This window comes from Aulonocara stuartgranti, assembly GCF_965226115.1.
Source record: "Aulonocara stuartgranti genome assembly, chromosome: 1".
Taxonomy (NCBI): Eukaryota; Metazoa; Chordata; class Actinopteri; order Cichliformes; family Cichlidae; genus Aulonocara; species Aulonocara stuartgranti.
This window is the reverse complement of record NC_138939.1, coordinates 12630790-12647796: the sequence shown is the minus strand read 5'-3', so window position 1 is coordinate 12647796 and position 17007 is coordinate 12630790. Positions and strand designations below refer to the sequence as shown.

Below are 17007 nucleotides of genomic sequence, written 5' to 3'. Positions count from 1 at the left end.
TGTGTTTGCTTTGTTTCCTGTTTTGACATTTTCGGTTCCTGTTCCAGCTGTGAAGCTTTTTTTTTGTTTTTTGTTTTTTTGCAACAACACCCAAAGTTTAGAAGAAAAGTGGAGCAAGCAAAGATATAAATTATTATGCCGCTGTGTATTCTGAATGTTTATCAGTGAATGAGTTGAACTGAGAAGGTGAACATGGTAAATAAAATGCATACTTTATCATTGCACTTGTTATCAAAGTTAATTTTATTAAAGCCATCCATTTTCTAAAATAGCTTTAGAGTCATTAATTAAAAAACATGCATGTGTGGGGAGGAGGCTAGAACCGCCTCTGGCACGAGGAGATCATGAAAACTCCATAAAGAAACCGCTCAGCAGATTTGAACCCAGGACCTTCTTTTTGTGAGCCAACAGGACTTACCATTACACCAGCTGTGATAAAACAGCAACATATTTAACTGACAATTGTTCTAGTATAACATTGCTTCTTTAACAGTAATGCAAGGGTTTTCAATTAAATGTAGGTATTGCCTGATATTCCTCCACAACTTGCACGCCTAAACAGACATGCACACATATTATTTGGGGTAGTAATTGTAAAATGTAATTAATTTCTCTACCATTATTTCAGAAGCAAGCAAAGGGAAAGCCAGACACCCAGTTTTCTTGCAGATGAAATGGAGCTGGATGTTAATCTGCATCTACATTTGTAAGGCTAATACAAAAAAACAAAGATGTATACACTTACCTTGGTTCTGCTGTAGTTTAAATTCAACAGTGAACACCATTTAGCAGCTAATATAGGTTAAAGCTAGATTTTTAAACACCATTATATAAGACTCCAAGACTAAAGAAAACGTCAGTCTGATGAATTAAAGTGTGAAGCATATTACATTACTATTTGAAGAAAGTCTCTTGTGATCACAAGCAGTGTTCCAGATTTTTGGCACAGTTTAGCGAATCTAATTTAGAGTATCCCTTCATTTTTTAAAAAGACTAAATTCAGAGAGACAGTAATAGCTTAATATGAGACAAATGACCTGTTAGTAATGTCTTGAGGCCAGAGTTACCTCCAGTGATTTGTTTCGGCACAAAATAATATTGTATTGTCAAGCCAAAATTCAAAGATGGCCACTCAAATTAAATTGTATTTTTAGGCTTATATTGAACAACCGTAGCCACAGGGATGTTCTTGATCTGTCATCTGTCCACGTGGCCCACCCTCTTCTCAATATCTCAGAAACAGCTTTAGGGATTTCTCTGTGATATCTAAAACATAAAAGACAAGCTTCAAAGGTTAGATATCAAATGAGCTGTGTATGTATGCATTACACTTCTAAAAATGTCCACTGAGACCCCAGTTACCAGATGGTTGTTAGTGTATCTTTTACCCATATATAATGAAAGAATGAATTTCTTCATTCTCTCTCTCTTTTTGTAAGACATATCAGTCATAATCTAACAAATAAAGAAAGGAAGTTTAGGCAGAAATAACTCAGATATAGCTGACTGTGTGTCACAGAGAGCAGTAACTGGAATGTGATCCGTTTAATTTATCCAGCCTTACATTTGCCCTCTGTGATCTTCAGTATCAAGATCATGAGCTATACAGTGAGCAATTCATGTATCTAAAATGACCAGGAAATTTAAGAACCTTCTGATTGCCTTTTTGATGTGCATGTGAAAGAAAGTACATGTACAGCAATCATGTAGCAATAAAATGTCTTTCTTCAACTTTATATGTCACATATTTATAACGAATGCAGCTAGATAGAATATATATTTGTTGTATGTGTGTTTTTAAACGAAACTTTGACTGTGATCCTACAGTAAAAATGCTGACAGGGCGTACACTGCTGCAGAGCTTGTTAAATGCCAGACACGGCTGCAGCTCTTTCAGCAGTGATTCAGCAGCTGTGCTTCCACTTGACTTTAAAATGTTTCCCTGGTCTCGTACTTGTAGTTGCATGGACATAGAATAACACCATAATCAAGTTTTGATATAAACCCTCAGTGAAAAATTTGAAAGTGTAGCAACTACAAGGAAAGTTATACAGAATTTTAATGAAGACTTTTTAGGGGCTCTGCTCAGTGTTAAAGGCAAAGGCTGCAAAGTCTGTGCAATGAAAAGTCTGATGCTATTTAAGAATTTAAAATGTTTCTTAAATGACTGATAATCAGAGGGTGGTAAAAAGGCATTTAGGTATTAATGGGGACTGTGCATTGGGAAAAAGTTACAAACATGTATTTTGATTGCATGGAGAATGCAAATTAGCTGCAGCTTTCTTCATAATGATATATTGTCTTGTAATTAATGGGTTAATTATTAGCATTTTTGAGACAAAAATAAGTTACCAGTTTGCTACTATAGTTGTTGCTGATAGGTTGAGGGCATTTAATGTTAAAACAGTGCAGAAACTATAGTCTCACATCCTATAGAGCATACTGTATGTAAAGCATTTCTCCCACACAAATTACTGTGTATATAGCAGAGCTGAACTGTTGCCAGCTACAAAGCCCAGGTGTTAGCCGTGAACATGAATATTATTTTGAAATGCAGCCTATTTCAAGAAGGTTGGCCGCTGTTTATGGTACACGTCACCATGTTTTGTTTGCCTATCTGGTCTGAAATATGGAATATTGAAAATATAAGATTGGACACTTGTAATTAAACTTTTTAACTTTCAGCCAAAGTTTTGAGATTGTGTCAGGCTTTATTGTGAGAGCAGTGCTCAGTGCTTTGAATCAGAGGTTAAAGGAAGGACGAAAAAACAGGTGCTCTGTGGTTTGGCTTGTTTTCATCTCATGCACATCACAAGATTTTTCTAAGAGAAAAGACAGAGAGACTGCTCAGCTGGGGCTACAAGACATCTGTGAAGGTTGTCTTTCTTTTTGTACTGGCTTCCCTCTATTTATTTCTTTTCCTTTTTATATCCTGCACTATCCTGCGTTTTCCACATAGCCTTTTATCTCTCTGTCCAAAACTCTCTCTCCCCCTCTTCCGTCTTCCACTAACAGCATGTTTAAGCAATAGCGTACACTGAGTATGGTTGTCCTAATAATTCTTATGGGTTTCCTGATCTCAGGGACACTTCTCCACTGTGGCATCTCTTTAATGAAGGCCCCAGGAGCTCGAACCTCTACCCAAACAAGAAAGGATTTATAAGACCAAGCCGAGGAGTGATTGCGAACAGTCCCAGCATTGTTCAGTCCCACTGGGCCACTTCAAGGGCAATAAAGATGGCAGCCTGCTGACAGTGAACATCTTTTTAAGAGGATCACTGTCTTTTCCCCTTGCAGCTGAGGGTTGTTTTAGGGGCATATGAGTGAGAAAATAAAATATGTGTATTAAACTGTAGTCAAGCAATGTCATAGCATGTTAGTGTCTCACAGATTGACACTACATTGTATATAAATTTTTGCTTAAGCATGTCTTTGTGCAACTTTAACAGGGTTACATCACCCTACATTATATTGTTAGTTATTCTCTTTTTCTGATGAATAAAACACCCACTGAACTCTTTGCGTGGGTTGGTCGTCCGCGCCATCATCATAATGAACTTGAAAGGGTGGTGTTTATTCTAAACCTTAAACGAATCCATTCATTTAGAGCCCTAATCTATTCAACCACATTGTTAAGAATAAGAAAAGGTGACTAATATTCTGAACAATCATGCTGCGTCTTTTTTTGCTTGTTTCCATTAAACACTGGCTTGTGTGTCTGTGTTTGTTTTGCTTCCTCTCGTTGGGTTTATTTTTCTCACTTTTTCGATTGTCACCTCTGCCCTCATTAATATCACCTCTAGTGTGCTCCTCTTGTGTAGTTACTCTGTGTGTTGCCTTGTCAGTTGTCAGTTTGTCTTTTCGGCTGTTTATCTTTCCTGTAATTCCCCGCATAACCTCCTCTTGCTTTTGTTAGTTTTGGATTTTTTTTCTGTGGATTTTTCTTTGTTGGCTTTTATTCAGACTTATCTGTTCTTTCCTGAATCACCAACCACCTTTTTTGTTTGTGTGTGTGTGTGTGTGTGTGTGTGGGTGTGCGTGTACGTGTATCCTTTTATTTGGTTGTCCATTTGAAAAAAAGACTATATACTGATCAGGCATAACAGTATGACCACTGACAGGTGAAGCAAATGACACTGATTATCTTTTCATTATAGCACCTGTTAGTGAGTGAGACATATTAGGGAGCAAGTGAACATTCTGTCCTCAAAGTTGATTTGTTAGAAGCAAGAAAAATGGGCTAGCTTAAAGATTTCACCGAGTTTCACAAGAGCTAAATTGTGATGGTTTGATGACTGTGTCGGAGCATTTCCCAAAGTGCAGCTCTCTGTAGGCATTACTATCCATCAAAAGTGGTCCTAGGAAGGAACACTGGTGAACCCGTGACAGGTTCTTGGGCAGCCAAGGGTCATTTATGCGCGTAGGGAGAAATGGCTGGTCTGATCCAACAGACGAGTTATTGTAGCTCAAATAGCAGAAAAAGTTCATGCGCGTTCTGATAGAAAGCTGTCAGAATGCACAGTGCAGTTTGTTGCGTTTGGGGCTGTATACCTGCAGACAGGGTGCCTATGCTGACTCGTGTTCACCAATGGTTGCCATGTGTGCATCAGAACTGGCCCACGGAGCTATTGAAGCAGGTGGCCTGGTCTGATGAATCATGTTTTCTTTTCTATCATGTGGATGGCCTGGTGTCACTTACCTGAGGAACAGCTGGCAACAGGATGCATTATGGGAGGAATGTAAGCTGGCGGGCAGTGTGATGCTTCGGGTAATGTTCTGCTGGGAAACCTTGGGTTCTCCCATACATGTGGATGTTGTTTTGACACGCTGCAGACCCTTTCATCAAAACAGTACTCACTGATGGCTGTCCCCTCTTTGTGCTCTGCCGCAAAGTAAGAGGAATGGTTCAAGAATGGTTTGAATTCTCCAACAATGACTTTGAGATGTTGACTTGACCTCCAAATTCTCTAGATCTGGACAAAAAAGTCCAATCCATGGAATCCCTATCTTGAAATTTAAAGGATAACGTATTAATATCGTGGTGCAAGGTACCACAGTACATCTTAAGGGGTCTAGTGTAGTCCATGCCTCAATAACTGTTTGGGCAGCAAAACCAAAGAAATGGGCACTTACATAGCATTAGGTAGGTGGTGATAAGGTTATCCCTAGTTGTTAATATGTTTTCAACGTTTTAATGATTTGATCATGAGAGTTTATACTGTGAATCACCCATATTTTTTTCATGAAAAAAGCCATATTTCACGAATCCTGTTCTAAAAGCTAAGATTTAATTGAAATGTTCAGCTCAAAATGAGTCACTTTACTCATGTCAAAAAGTCCCTCTCCTAACATGACTTCATACTCACTGTGTTTTTCTTGTGTTGAACTGAGATTAAATCTGAGGACGAGCAATATATTCTGAGCAATTTAAAGTAGTGTCACTGTGCTGTGCAGCAAGAATGAATCACCAGTAAATTAATGGCTGTAGAGGAAAATAAAGACCCAGTCTCATGCAATTTGGGGGAAAATACATGGAAATGAGAGAGCTTTATCCACAAGAAGTGGTGTGAGTCATCCCCATAGAAATGCCATTGAGTACGGTTTTATTCAGTGTGTCTACTTTCTTTTTTCCAGTGTCAGCACGGGTCTGCATAGCCTTGTGCTTTTAGTTGAGCTCTACTGAATTCAGAGAAGAATTCCATGCTCTTTTTAATCATGCTGCTGAGAAAGAAAAGTGATGTTTTGAGTCTTGAGTTTGGATCCATTGAGTTCTGATACAAATCCTTAGCTATACTTTTAGATTATGCACTTTCAAAGAGGCTATTCGTGCAAGATGTCAGGGATAAATAAATACTGTTCTTTAATACTGCTCTCACATGCGTCCATGAATTATGCAGCTAGAGCAAACAGCTGGGTGACTACAGCTGTTATGGAGACAGCCTATTTATTTAAGTAATGTAAGATATACTAAGCAAACATACAGAGAAGCTTAATGAAACCTAGTATAATATACAGTGCACATCATCACCAGGTTATTTAAATGTATAGTAGTACTATTACATCACCATGGTGCTGGTGCCTGTTGTCTATTTATTTAAAGTAACTCGTGTATGTTCAGAATATACACGAGTCACTTTCTTTCTTTCTGCAAAAGCCATTGCAATATAGCTGATTTATTTCTTCCCTGAGATTGCCAGTGAAGGCATGTTGAGTGTAAATCTTCTTACCAAACAGCCGTTGACTGACAGGAACATCCACTACAGTCTTTCGCTCTGTAGAATATGGAAAGTACACATTACCATATCATAAGATTATACTAAGCCATTTACAGGCTTGCAGCTTTAGGGACAGCTTCTTAAAGAACAGCAAAAATCAGCGTAAAGATCATGCAGTGGAGCTTTGAGATATGCTAAATATTAACTTTGTTGTTGAGCTCCAAAGAAGCAGGCAACGTTTGAGACCACCGTGAACCATACTTCCATTTAATCGTCTGCTAACCTAAAGCTGAGAGCTGTGTGGCGTTGCAAAACTGGAACAAAACGTTGTCAAGCACCACTTTTACCAGACGCTATTATAAGCAGTAATTTTTTCAAAACTATTCCCACAGTTGTTGCAATTTCCATCCTCTAGCTTAAAATGACACCATTATTTATTGATGTGGTGTTTCCCAAGCTGATATGGAACCCCTCTCAATAATTAATCTAATGCAAGGCCTGGCCATGCTGAGAGAGCGGCGTGCTGCTGCTGTTGATGCTCCCACTAAAGGAGCACAGTGATCATTTGGCCCCAGTCTGGGTTATTTCCATCTCCCCGTTTATCACTTTTATTGTAGCTGTGATGAAACACGGCGCGTGCCTTCATAAAGCACTTACGGGCCTCTGCTTGTTTAATACATTCCTCTCCCTGTGGCAGGTCTGCACTAATCTAATTTACCCAGAAGTCACTGTGGCTAATATCACAGTGCACACATGCCCATGCTACTACACTTATCACAACGCATCTCATAAGAACCCCGATACATACATGAACATGTATATATGTAAAATGCTACGATTCTTATTACTCATAAGTTTACTGCTATTGCCACAAATAATTCATTCAGCTTTCCCAGATTTATATGAGTTTGAGCTGAGCCTAAAACGGGTTAGTGTACTTTAGCCAAACTTAATCCCACTCCTCCAGGACTCACCATGGAAGAATTAGGATGTGCAGTTTTTGAGGTCAGCTGCTTGTATTTGAAATCTCATTGTTTCAGATGTTAGCCAGCATTCATGAGCCTTGTGAAGGTTAAAACGCTTGCATGTGGTCAGATTTAGTCATGCACTTCATTTAACCTCATTCACTGAAGTATAGGCTAAATTTTATTTCAGTTATTAAAACTATCAAACCCATTTGTGTAATGACACTGTGATGAAACCAGTAAGAACTAGTTTATCATCACTATAAAATAAAAATTGTAACCATGACATTCGCAGACAAAACATAGCAAAGATCAAATGGCTCAGCGCTGTGGTCTTTCTACCCTATGTTCCTGCTGTACATCTTCAACTATACATCCTGAAGTATGCTGTCATAAGCTTTAGTAAGTGCACAAAGACTGGATTAGCAAATTCCCATAACTGCTTGAGTGTCTTCCCAAGAGCAAAGAGCTAATCCATCGTTCCTCAAAGGCACTGAATGTGAGTCTTGAATCTGAAGCCAGTCTGTCTCGATCCAACTAAAGCTTTCTCTGGGAGGACTGATAAATGGAGCATACTCAGTGGACTTCTTTCTAAAAAGCGGGAAAGGCAATTTTCACCTGTAAGAACAGTGTGCATAGTCTTCTCCTCAATTTTTGAGTTATATAAGAGGCAAAAGAAAATCCTTTTTCTGATCCTCATCTTTTCTAGAACTCAAAAGTTGATTTCTGTGACCATAAAAACTGGTTTTGGTCTACAGATCTCTGTCTGCTTTTTTGTGATTTATCACAAGTCTTGAATGTTCCCCTTGGCTCGCATAAAATCCATATTCATGAGATGGTTGTTAAGATTATTTGATCTCTTACATTAAATTATACCTGAGGTTGCAGGCACTCTCAAATACACCTGAGCAAGCACACATGCAAGTGTTGGGGAACAGAACCTCTAGGCCATTCATTTATTCTGATCAGGGAAGACCAGTGAAATCAAATGCCAAAGCTTAATGATTTTTTCAGTGAATTTAATGTAAGCTGACAGGATAATATTAGCCCGAGCTACTTTATCGGTACAAGAATACACACATAATTAATTAATTAAATAATTAATAATATATACTCATATATGTACTCATTTTAACTGATCATACACTGTACATCACAGTATAAAGAAAACATAGTTAAGGCCTAAACCTTTAGAAAGTAGAGTTATTCTAGGAAAGTGGTTTTAATGAATATGTGTGATTAGTTTTTATGCTTTTTTTGTCTGTAAATTTGCTATAAAGCAAATTTAATTCTAACAGTCTAACCCCAGGGTTCTCAATGTGCGACCTGTGGGCTAGTGTTAAACTTTACTCATGTACTTAATAAGAAAAGAGTGGACTATTAATCTATAGTTTTTATCAATATCATACCATTATATAGGAACAGAGCAAAAGAAAGGGGGATTCTCTTCAATTCAATATCTAACAGACTGAACCTTTAAATGCTGAAATACACAGCTGCTGTAAAGAAATATAACAAAAAAACCACTACAGTTACAACAATTACCACAGAAATCATCACCCTCTGAGCAGATATATGACAAACACTACAATAAAAGCAAAGTCGGTGAAGCAGTCAGTTATATGATGGCTCCCTTAATTGACACTCAAAACGTTGAGAACTCCTGATCTCAACCCAAAATATACTTGCATGAGAGACATCAACTGGACAATAATAGAAAAGATATTTCAGAGTGGCTGCTGACAGAGGATGTGGTAAAATTACCGGAGCATTTTACTTCAGCCACATTTCGATACTTGACTTGCACAAATGGTAAATGGCCTGTATTTGTATAGCGCTTTACTAGTCCCCAAGGACCCCAAAGCGCTTTACACAACCAGTCATCCACCCATTCACACACACATTCACACACTGGTGATGGCAAGCTACATTGTAGCCACAGCCACCCTGGGGCGCACTGACAGAGGCGAGGCTGCCGGACACTGGCGCCACCGGGCCCTCTGACCACCACCAGTTGGCAACGGGTGAAGTGTCTTGCCCAAGGACACAACGACCGAGACTGTCCAAGCACGATTGCCCCACAAAGGCATGCAAGCAGTCTGGTTGCCATTTTAGCTACAGGAAATAAATGTATTCATGTCATTTCAGCCACTTAAGAAAAGTATGAAGTGTGTTAGCAACTGTACAGGGAGTGCAGAATTATTAGGCAAATTTTGTCCACATCATCCTCTTCATGGATGTTGTCTTACTCCAAGCTGTATAGGCTCGAAAGCCTACTACCAATTAAGCATATTAGGTGATGTGCATCTCTGTAATGAGAAGGGGGTGTGGTCTAATGACATCAACACCCTATATCAGGTGTGCATAATTATTAGGCAACTTCCTTTCCTTTGGCAAAATGGGTCAAAAGAAGGACTTGACAGGCTCAGAAAAGTCAAAAATGGTGAGATATCTTGCAGAGGGATGCAGCAGTCTCAAAATTGCAAAGCTTCTGAAGCGTGATCATCGAACAATCAAGCGTTTCATTCAAAATAGTCAACAGGGTCGCAAGAAGCGTATGGAAAAACCAAGGCGCAAAATAACTGCCCATGAACTGAGAAAAGTAAAGCGTGCAGCTGCCAAGATGCCACTTGCCACCAGTTTGGCCATATTTCAGAGCTGCAACATCACTGGAATGTCCAAAAGCACAAGGTGTGCAATACTCAGAGACATGGCCAAGGTAAGAAAGGCTGAAAGACGACCACCACTGAACAAGACACACAAGCTGAAACGTCAAGACTGGGCCAAGAAATATCTCAAGACTGGTTTTTCTAAGGTTTTATGGACTGATGAAATGAGAGTGAGTCTTGATGAGCCAGATGGATGGGCCCGTGGCTGGATTGGTAATGGGCAGAGAGCTCCAGTCCGACTCAGACGCCAGCAAGGTGGAGGTGGAGTACTGGTTTGGGCTGGTATCATCAAAGATGAGCTTGTGGGGCCTTTTCGGGTTGAGGATGGAGTCAAGCTCAACTCCCAGTCCTACTGCCAGTTTCTGGAAGACACCTTCTTCAAGCAGTGGTACAGGAAGAAGTCTGCATCCTTCAAGAAAAACATGATTTTCATGCAGGACAATGCTCCATCACACGCATCCAAGTACTCCACAGCGTGGCTGGCAAGAAAGGGTATAAAAGAAGAAAAACTAATGACATGGCCTCCTTGTTCACCTGATCTGAACCCCATTGAGAACCTGTGGTCCATCATCAAATGTGAGATTTACAAGGAGGGAAAACAGTACACCTCTCTGAACAGTGTCTGGGAGGCTGTGGTTGCTGCTGCACGCAATGTTGATGGTGAACAGATCAAAACACTGACAGAATCCATGGATGGCAGGCTTTTGAGTGTCCTTGCAAAGAAAGGTGGCTATATTGGTCGCTGATTTGTTTTTGTTTTGTTTTTGAATGTCAGAAATGTATATTTGTGAATGTGGAGATGTTATATTGGTTTCACTGGTAAAAATAAATAATTGAAATGGGTATATATTTGTTTTTTGTTAAGTTGCCTAATAATTATGCACAGTAATAGTCACCTGCACACACAGATATCCCCCTAAAATAGCTAAAACTAAAAACAAACTAAAAACTACTTCCAAAAACATTCAGCTTTGATATTAATGAGTTTTTTGGGTTCATTGAGAACATGGTTGTTGTTCAATAATAAAATTATTCCTCAAAAATACAACTTGCCTAATAATTCTGCACTCCCTGTATGTCAATGAAAGAGGGTTAGATTTAACTAATTAATATGTCTAATTCTCTGCAGTTCAATGGGATGATATGGCAGTAATGATATTTACTCTGTGTGATGTGTAATGTTATGTGGCATTACCAATTAAGAGAACTTAATAACTCTGTTTTTAAAGCCCAATTACTATAAACTTCATGAGTGTTAAATCTTGAAAAAGAGGATGCATAACAGACTTCGTTACCAAGGCCTTTTTTCAGTCCTTATGTTGAATATAAAACAAAAGACAATCTCACTACAAAGCCTCTTGTACAAGGTCTTAAATGTGTGTCTGTTTATCTTAATAGCAGGTTATTATATTTCAAAGTTTCATGATGTTTTGACTATAAAAGGGTTTTAATCCAAATATAGCACAGATCCAATTATTTCCTCCACAGCAGTAAAACCAAAGGAGAGAAAGCAGTGAGAGAAGCAATTCCCACAATGAAATCACATGACCACAAACCACATAACAGAGCTGCAGTTTATCTACTCAAAAACAATAAAACTGTGCTTTAACTAGAAACATATAGCATTTCCTCCCTGTAGCCAACAGTGTATTGCTGCTTAACTCTGAGTTTAAGGATGTTGAAGAACACTTAACTTCAGATCGATAATGTTTCAGTCTTTGTCTCCCAGTGGAGCAAGTGAAACCTTACTGAAGTTTAGTGAATCTTATTAGTATGGAACACAACACCATCCATACATTACAAGTGTTTGGTCAGCTGCCTATGGGCAGTTTTATTCTGGTGCTTTATCCTACATAGTTTAGTCAAAGCAAATAATGAGCACAGGACAAAGTTACAGTGTGCTTTGATTTCAGTAATACAAACTGCATCACAGTGCAGAGTCAGGTAAATTACTAGGGACAACAGGATTATATCATAATGCACAACAGGAAAATCAAGGTCAGAAGTTCTTTACTTAGTCAAACCACTTAAAATGTGCTGTAAGAGACACTGAAACCATTGTAGAACATGTATGTGTTTACCTCTGCTGCAGCTATAAAAAGCACGTCTGCTTGCTTACCCAAGTGAGGAAATATTTTCTCGGAAGACTAGTAATCTTGATGAATGGCTTTTGCAATTATCTTTCATTCCTCTTCATTTATATTCTAAAGTGTTGGACAGAGACAAATCATCCTGCTTCTTCTTTTGTTGTTTCATAACTTGTATGGATATTGACCATCAGTTACTCACTCACACACACAGGGAAACACAGGCAGACATACACACACACTAAGATATGGCATATACTAACACTCGAGTGCACATATTAGCATAGCATAGTGATTAAGTGGGATTGCATAGTTTACACTACAGAGCTAAGCAGATGGAGCGAGTGGGAGGTACAGGCTCTGAAAATGCTGTGGATTTAGAGGTTTCACAGGTGTATCACCATCCATTATAACAGTGAATGTGCGTGTGTGTGCGTGTTTGTGCATGTGTGTGTGAGAGAGAGCAAGAGGGATGCGCCTTTCTATTTTTGCTCCTGGGCTGGTCAGCAGGCTTGTCCTGGTGAGTCTGGGTGTCTGTCATGACAATGACATACAGACACACTGACAGAGGAGATGGAGGGTCAGCCTGGTGCATCCTGGGAAAGGTCTAGTAAGTGCACATCTTGACACAACTAAACATGATTCATGTTAGGTTGTGCTTTGGTGTTTGCTAAAGAATGGATCAAATACTTCATTAAAAACACGTATTAATTGCATGCTTCTAAGTTATTTCTTGCGGCAGATTTTTCATTATAGATTCATTTCGTAAAGACTGTTCTGAATTAACTGACAAATTAATTGTAATTTTGTCTTCGCCACAGTGGATTTTAAATCAGACAATTCAAGGGCTTTACAAAAGCATTGCATCAAGTGTTTAGGAATCGCAATAATTCTAATACATAATCACCCATTTTCAAATAAACTAGCATATGTTTACATGTAAGGAATGTTTTTAATACTTGATGAAAATCCTTTGCAGTCGTTGACTGGCTGTCTAGTGTCCATGGACGCCAAATGTTGTTTTCTCCTTTGAAGTGGTGCCTTCAGTAACTGAATAGCATGCTTTCCTTTTGTTGAAATCAAGGGACTGACTTGCCCGTTGAAGAACATCCCATTTGTTTCCCTTGAACAAGTCTCGGGTTGCTTTTACAGTGTGCTTTGCACCATTATACATTTCCACTGTGAAGAGCTGGTTCTTTCTTCTCCGTCCTTCCTAGGGTTGCACAGGGGCGGAAAATTTCCGGTAAATTTCCGAAAAGTTTCCGGTAAATTTCCATGGTAAGTTAAGCTTGGGAATTTTGGAAATATTCCATATTGGAAACTGTCCATGGAAATAATGGGAATTTAGGAGAACTAACTGGGAATATATTATTTCCAAGCATAAATATAAACAGAAATCATAAGAAAACCTCCATGCAAAATGTTTTCAACAGATATTTAAACAGATTTATTTGTAAGTACAGTAGAATAGAACACGTTTCAATAACTTGTTTCATGGATGAATAAAAACAGAAATGTTGAGTTCAATATTACCATCCCCTAACCCCGCTCATTCAAAAATGCCCCCTGTCCAAAAATCTCCACAAAGTCCCATTCAAAAGGTTAAATGAAAAATGCCACTTATCCTCCAAAACGTCCCATTAAACATTCAAATCTTCCTTCAAGCAATCCTCTTTTCTCATTTTTGCTCAGTCAATAGACTCTTCCTGGACCTCATCATCATCCAACAACATGTCCACTTCCTCAGCATCCAACTCTGAGTCTTCCTCTTCAGTGTCACTTTCCAGCTTTGTTGAGGATGGCTCTGTGTCAGGCTCAAAGAGCCGTAGGTTTGCCCGAATGCCGACCAGCTTTTCCACTCTCACATTTGTGAGCCTGTTACGAACCTTTGTGTGGGTGTTCCCAAACAGTGACCAGTTGCGCTCGGAGGCGGCTGATGATGGTGGGATTTGGAGGAGGATGGAGGCTACAGGTGCAAGGGCCTCAGATTCACATAGTCCCTTCCACCAGGTGGCTGCAGATATGTGCTGGCATGACTGCCATATTCCATCCCCTTTCCAAAGGCCTTGCTTTGTTCGATACTTTGCCAAACTGCCTAGAACTTTGCCTTTATCGAGACCCAGGTGGTCAGACATGGCTGTAATGACCGCATAGGCACCGTTGATCTCTTCCCCGGAAAGTATGCCCTTGTCATATTTGGGGTCCAGCATGTATGCTGCTGCATGCACTGGCTTCATGCAGAACTCCCTCCGCTGTTCCAATGACTTGACCACAGCCGTTTCCTCTGCTTTCAGTAGTAGGGAAGTGGGCAGAATTGTCTGGATTTCTTCTTTGAGTTCTGCAAAAAGGCACTGGACATCTGACAAGATGGCACCATCCCCCTCTATCTTCGCTATTGCTGCTGCAATAGGTTTGAGGATTTTCTGACTGCTAGATACTCTTTCCCAGAACACATCATCCAAGATGACCTTCTTGATGTCACTGTCGATGCCTACAGACCATCTCTTGCAGAGACTCCTTTCCCTCCAGAAGGCTGTCAAACATGATAACAACACCACCCCATCGCGTTATGCTGGGAAGCTTCAGTGTAGTACTCTTGTTCTTTTCCTTTTGCTTTGACAGAAATGTAGCGGAAGTTACTTGTTTGCCTTTAACATATTTCAGAACTTGCTTCACTCTCTTATTCAGAGTGTCCATTGTTTTTAGTGCCATTATGTCTTTTAGGAGAAGGTTTAGTGTATGGGCTGCACAGCCAATAGTAGTTATATGAGGGTAGGTCTCCTCCACATGTGCCCAGGCAACCTTCATGTTGGCTGCATTGTGAGTGACCAGTGCAAAAACCTTATCTGGTCCAAGGTCATTGATGATCACTTTTAGCTCATCTGCAATGTATTGGCCTGTGTGTCTGTTTTCCTTTGTGTCTACACTCTTGTAGAACACAGGCTGAGGAGTGGTGATTATGTAGTTAATAATTCCTTGTCCCCTGATATTGGACCATCCATCAGAGATGACTGAAATACAGTCAGCTTGGTCAATGGTCTGTTTCACCTTTGCTTGAACTCGACTGAACTCTTCATCCAGTAGATGAGTAGACAATGCATGTCTGGTTGGGGGAATGTATGCTGGTCGGAGAACATTCAAAAATCTCTTCCAGTACACATTGGATGTCAGCATCAGGGGTGAGCCAGTTGCATAGATTGCACGAGCGAAACACTCATCTGCGTTTTTCTGGCTAGTGTCATCCATAAAATCAAAGAATCCTCTGATGCCAGAGGGACCAGGAGCTGATGAGTGGGTATCTGACTCTGATACAGCTGAAACAGATTCATTTTCCCCTTGAGTGGAACTCCTGGCTGCTGCATGTGTTGGGCCTTGAGGAATTTTTTTGCACTTTGCAATGTGCTGCTGCATTTTTGTGGCATTCTTCACGTACGTCTTATCACAATACTTACACATATATACAGATTTCCCTTGTACATTAGCTGGTGTAAAATGTCTCCACACATCAGATAGCGCACGTGGCATTTTTCTGTAAAATAAAACAAGAGCTTGTAAAAATGCTAATGCAATGCAAGAGATCGTAATAATACAATTGCAATATGATAATAAACAGATATAAATAGTAAGGCTAGCTAAACAACTGGAATGATCTTCAAAACAAAACAACCAAATGAGGAAGCTAGCATCTTCTTTATGTTATACTAGCTATGGCTTATTTAGCATCTTATCAGATGCTAGCATTTTATTTAGCATCTTATCAGATGCTAGCATTTTATTTAGCATCTTATCAGATGCTAGCATTTTATTTAGCATCTTATCAGATGCTAGCATTTTATTTAGCATCTTATCAGATTGCTATCTACCAGATTAATACATTTTATGTGATATTCACAATTTAAACATTTAATGAATATATTTTCCCATAATATCATCAAAACTTACCTCACTTGTTAAGTCCACAGGCTCAAATGTGTGCCTTTAATACTCTTTGTCCTTCAGGCTCAAAAGTGTGGTCCATGTGTACATGTGATGGAGGCATGCACAGTGCCAGTAGGTGGTCTCAATAGCCATGCAGCAAGCATGTGCTCTGTACATGTGATTAAGGAATGGCATGGATATTCAAGTGTATTTGAATTGCATTTGTTTGTTTTTGTCAATATTATGCTAAAATATACTTTCCTCAACTATATTTAAGTTCCCTAAGAAGAGCCAACCTTCAATTTTGAAAATTCCCACTTTATTCCCATAAATTCCCGTTAATTCCCGTTTATTCCCATAAATTCCCGTTAATTCCCGTTAATTCCCATGGAAAGATTCCATCTTTGAAAATTCCGGGAATTTTGCAACCCTAGTCCTTCCTCTTCCTATCATGTTAATACAAGTTCATCTTGGTTTCATTTGTAAAAAGAACCTGTGGCGGTTTTGTTAGATGCTTTCTGGTAATGTGGCGTTCCGGTTCATGATTGTAACCAGTGGTTTGCACCTTGTCATAAACCCTCTGTATTCACATTCATAAAGACTTGGCTGTAAACTTTAACAACGATACATCTACGAAGATATTCTTGACTTGGCTAAATATTACGAAGTTATTTTTGTTAACCAATGAAACAATTTTGTAATCATCCAATTTAGATGTCTACTGCGGACTTTAAAGATTTTTAGTGTTGCTGGGCGGTCAGTGCATGCTCTCTTTTTAAGAACATACTAGATTACTGATATGTCCATTCCCAATGACCTAATGATAGCTGATAATAGCTCTATCGTGATTAGCACGCTAAGGAGCCACAAATTCAGACTTTGGAGGAATATAAGATGTAACAAAAATAAGCTGTTTAATTAAGATGATTTAAATAACACCATGAGAGGAAAAGTGCACGTGTGCACACACACACAAAAACAAACAAACTTCTACAACAGCCATACAAGGGAACAAGGGAATTTGCTGAGACAGAGACTGTTGGAACAGTCCTATTTAAACACATGAGAGTAATTAGAAGAAGTGGACACAACAGGGTAACAAGACTCAGACAATAACAATCAAAGACAATGACACATGAGGAAGTAAAGCTAA

General features: G+C 39.2%; 2 protein-coding genes across 6 annotated transcripts in view; one reads left to right on the top strand and one right to left on the bottom strand.

Moving 5' to 3' along the window:
• Window positions 1-17007, top strand: part of LOC309709754 (FERM domain-containing protein 5-like) — an 82584-nt gene that overhangs the window by 39046 nt on the left and 26531 nt on the right. The gene's annotated exons all lie outside the window — the stretch shown is intronic.
• On the bottom strand, window positions 14415-16281 carry LOC309711128 (uncharacterized protein; the record flags this gene model as incomplete). Its single annotated transcript, XM_082541178.1, has 2 exons — window positions 15879-16281; window positions 14415-15465 (listed from the first exon to the last, which is right to left on the bottom strand). The coding sequence occupies exon 2, from the start codon at window positions 15459-15461 to the stop codon at window positions 14415-14417; it is 1047 nt and encodes a 348-aa protein (XP_082397304.1). The 5' UTR covers window positions 15462-15465; window positions 15879-16281.